General features: G+C 32.6%; 1 protein-coding gene across 5 annotated transcripts in view; it reads left to right on the top strand.

Moving 5' to 3' along the window:
- The first annotated feature begins 1,226 nt into the window (after positions 1–1,226).
- Positions 1,227–4,285, top strand: part of LOC103253890 (zinc finger protein 33B) — a 12,640-nt gene continuing 9,581 nt past the window's right edge. For 3 of the 5 annotated variants that reach the window (XM_008052094.2, XM_021709561.1, XM_021709562.1), the window contains exons 1-2: positions 1,227–1,387; positions 1,663–1,755. In XM_008052094.2, the coding sequence (XP_008050285.2) occupies positions 1,354–1,387; positions 1,663–1,755 (127 nt within the window). In that variant the 5' untranslated portion in view covers positions 1,227–1,353. Of the gene's footprint in view, positions 1,388–1,662; positions 1,756–1,880; positions 1,888–3,375; positions 3,393–4,285 lie in introns of those variants that run through there. The other 2 variants (XM_021709564.1, XM_021709563.1) reach the window with 2 other exon arrangements.

Raw genomic sequence — 4,285 nt, 5'->3', positions numbered from 1 at the left:
GGCTCTCTGTCTCCTATAATCAGTGTCTATTTGAATGCCAGTTTTTACTTCAGTAGTTTATGTAAATGGTGCTGTTTTGTCCTTTACCTGTTCCCTCCCTTTCTCTAGAGAATTAGTTCTATGAAAAAAAATAATAAACTGGTAACTTTTTTTTTTTTTTTTTAGTAAATGCTCACATCTTTTCCTTGACTCTCCTTTTTCCACAGAAGTAATCTTTGAAAGAGACATGCATCCAGAGGATGTTCAGATTAATTCAATTGTATATCTTCTCCTATATACTTCACAGACTAAAGTATAATAGTTTCATAATTTTTCCATTTTCTACACATCCTTATTGTCTCTAAATTGAAGGGTTAGTAGCTAAAATATGTATTGCAGTACAATACCACATTAGGCTGTCTTTCTACATTTTAAAATCTAAATCAGTATTAAATTAAAATTATATTGACAATTGATTTCTATAATTTTTAATACAATATTTCTATAATTTATAATATAAATTTGTTGTGTTCAATAATATTCTTGAAAATGATAAATGAACAAATTATTTGGAGACTGTTGGACCCAAATTGCTCTATAACCCATTCCCTGAATATTTTCATTGCCCTTTTTCTCATGATAACACTAGGCCCTATTCTCATCTCCTGTGCTGTTTGCCCTTTTGCCAATTTCTTGAGTGTGTTAGAGTTCCTCTGCCTTTGCTCGTACCAAGGTCCTGTGCTAATGAAGAACACAGTATAGTAATACTTTAATAGCTGTATTTTCTCAATAAAGATCAAAGGAGAACTAATTCTGTGCCTTATATGTAATATTAGTCTATCTTTTGTGTACTTTTACCTTAGTACTTGCAGCACATTACTACATCTGTTATATTTTATTCCCAGATTATATATTCCTTGAATACAAGATTTTTATTTCATTTTATTTTTTCATTTTTGGTATTTATTTATTTATTTATTTTTAAAATTTATTTTAAAATTGTGAAGATTTATTAATGTTAGTATTTCCAACAACTATGATAGTTCCAGGTACATTGTGGGAACTTGATAATTATTTTTGCTTGAAGTAATACCTTTATGTATGAAAGAATATTTGTTATTATGTATCTTTTTCTCCCAGAGTACAAATAGAAAGCAAAATATTTTGTAAACTATTTTGGTAATCTATCTATAAACAATAATCGTGGTAAGCATTATTGTCCCATGTATCTTTTTCCATTTCACCTAATTTTGAATATTTCAGATTGAACAGAAATTTCAGGGATCGGTATCGTTTAAAGATGTGACTGTGGGTTTCACTCAGGAGGAGTGGCAGCACCTGGACCCCAGTCAGAAGTCTCTGTATAGAGATGTGATGCTGGAGAACTATAGCAACCTTGTCGCAGTGGGTAAGCCCTGTTTACTGTGTAATTCTAAATAGCATGTGTTTATTGTTTTAATTATTAAGCATGTGGTCACTCTGTACCTTTCAGTGATGTTTAAGATTAGGCTTCAGGAGTCAGTATTGACAGATTACTTTTGAGTACTAGAAGATACTTGTGTTCACTTCTCCAGTGAAATGTTCCAGTAGCATCATGCAGTAGCCTGAGAAGTTTCCCTGTTCTTCAGAGGCCAGTAAGCCTAGGCTGCTTTGTCCAAGTCCTAAATTATTTCCCATTAACAGGATATTGTGCTACCAAACCAGAGGTGATCTTCAGGCTGGAGCAAGGAGAGGAACCATGGATATTGGAAGAATTCCCAACCCAGAGCTTTCTAGGTGAGTTAATGTGTACCTCATCGATTAACGTCAAGAGATTTATTTCTTCTCGGTGGTTAACTCAGGGTTGGCATCTTTGAAATGTTTTTCAAGAATATCTCTTTAGTCACTTGGAAGTGACTAAGAATATTGATTTCTAAATTAAACCTTCAGATACTACTCTCACCAAAAAAATTCTCCTTTTTTATTATTAAAAAAAAAAATTTACCATTGTTAAGCCTGCCAATAGCCCAGTCTTTGCCCATCTCAGCTTTACTATTGTTTGTCTTGTCAAAAAATCAGTTGGCCATAGATGGTGTATTTTTAGCCTCTCAGTATTCCATTTTTTGTACATATGCCATGACCACATTGTTTTGATGTATTTAACTCTCTCTGTTTTGCGATTCAAAATTGTGAGTCTTCTGACTTTGTTCTTCCTTTTAAAAATTGTTTTAGCTATTCAGTTCCCCTTATAATTTCATGTGACTTTGAGGATCAGCTTTTATTTCTGCAAAAATGATGATGGAATTTTTGATAGAGATTATGTTGAATCTGTAGATAATTTTGGATGGTAATGCCATTTAACTAAAATCTCCCAAACTATGAACATTAGATACTGTTTCATTTATTAATGCCTTAATATCTTTCAGCAGTATTTTGTAGTTTTTAGTGTACAAGGTTTGTACCTTCTTGGTTACTTTATTTTTATTTGTCTTATTGTTTTAGATGCTACTATAAATAGAATTGCTTTCTTCGTTTCCTCTTCAGATTGTTCTTTGCAGCTATGTAGAAACACACATGAATTTTGTGTGTTGATCTTATACCCTGCAACTTGGCAGAGTTTATTTCCTATTGGTTTTTTTTGTAGATTTTTTATGATGTTCTGTATTTAGGGTTATGTCATCGGTGTGGAGACATAGTTTTACTTCTTCTTTTGCAATGGATGCTTTTATTTGTTTTTCTTGTTTAATTGCTTGGCTATAACTTTTACTACAGTGCTGAATAGCATTGGGAAAACGGGTATTTTTGTCTTGTTCCTGATATTAGCTGGAAAGCTTTCTTTCTTTAACCAATGAATATGATGTAAGCTGTGGATTTTATGTAAATGCCCTTTATTATGTTGAAAAAGTTCTGTTGTATTCCTTGTTTTCTGAGTATGTTTATCATGAAAGGGGCTTGGATTTTGTCAGCTACCTTTTCTGCATCAATTGAGATGATCGTGTGGTTTTTGTCCTTTATTGATGTAGTATATTACATGAATTTTCTTGTTTTGAACCATCCTAGCATTTCCAGGATAAGTTCTACTTGCTCATGGTGTATAATTCTTGCAAGATACATTTGGTGTGTGTGTGTTTGTGTGTGTGTGTAGTTTTACATCTGTATTTCTAGGGGATGTCGGTCTGTAATTTTTTTTTCTTGTCTTTATGCGGCTATTCTATCAGTGTAATAATACTGGCTTTTTAGAATTCATTAGGAAATCTTCCCTCTCTTTTTTTTTTAAAGAATTTGTGAAGGATTAGTGTTAATTCTTTAAATGTTTGATAGAGTTCACCTATGAAGCTGTGTCTTCCTTGACTTTTTTTTGGCAGTTTTTGATGACTGATTCAATCTTGTTACAGGTTTTTTGAGATTTTCTTTTGCTTCCTAAGATAGTTTAGGTAAGTTTGGGGTTTCTGGAAATTTGTTCATTTCCTCTAACCTATCTAATTTGTTTGGTGTTCAGTTGATTTTTTGTAGTGAATCATTTTCATATCCTTCTCATTTTCTTTTGTGTACACCTTTTAAATATTGTTCTTTGTTGTTGCCATGAGGATTTGATTTAGCATACTAAATATATAACAATCTAGTTTAAATTGATTCCATCTTAAGTTCAATAGCATATTAAAGCTCTACTTCTGATAGTCTGAACCCAGAAAGTCGAGGCCACGCTGAGCTGTGAGCATGTTTCTGCACTCTAGCCTGGGCAATGGAGTGAGATCCCAACTCAAAAAATATATAAATACTTCTACACAGCACTTCCTTCATCCACTTTATGTTGTTGTTGTCACAAATTATATCTTTATACATTGTGTGCTCAGTAATGTAAGTTTATATCTAATTTCTAATTTTTATTCATTTGTTTTTCAAGTCCTGAAGAAACTAAAAAATGGAGATAAAGCAAGAGCACAATGACACTGGCTTTTATATTTGTCTATGTAGTTGACTTTATTGAAGATCTTTATTTCTTTATCCTGATTTGAGTCTAGTGTCTTTTCATTCTGAAGGCAGGTCTAGTAGTAACAAGGACAGTTTTGCCAGACAGAATTCTTGGATGACAGTGTTTTCTTTCAGCAATTTAAATATGCTATTTCACTATCCTTCTGGCCTTCATTTAATTTGTGACGAGAAATCAACTATTCTTATTGAGGATCCCCTGTACAAGTAAAAATGCCACAGAGCTTTCCTGCCACTTTAAAGTTGCTTTTTTCTTGATTCAGGATTCACTTGGTTATTATAAACTTTTGATTGTTTCCAGAGTTCTGACAACATTGGTCCTCCTCCTCCTCTTCCA

Source organism: Carlito syrichta, unplaced genomic scaffold (genome assembly GCF_000164805.1).
Source record: "Carlito syrichta isolate Samal-C Ts95f unplaced genomic scaffold, Tarsius_syrichta-2.0.1 Scaffold256284, whole genome shotgun sequence".
Classification (NCBI taxonomy): domain Eukaryota; kingdom Metazoa; phylum Chordata; class Mammalia; order Primates; family Tarsiidae; genus Carlito; species Carlito syrichta.
This window is presented reverse-complemented; position numbering and strand designations above follow the sequence as displayed.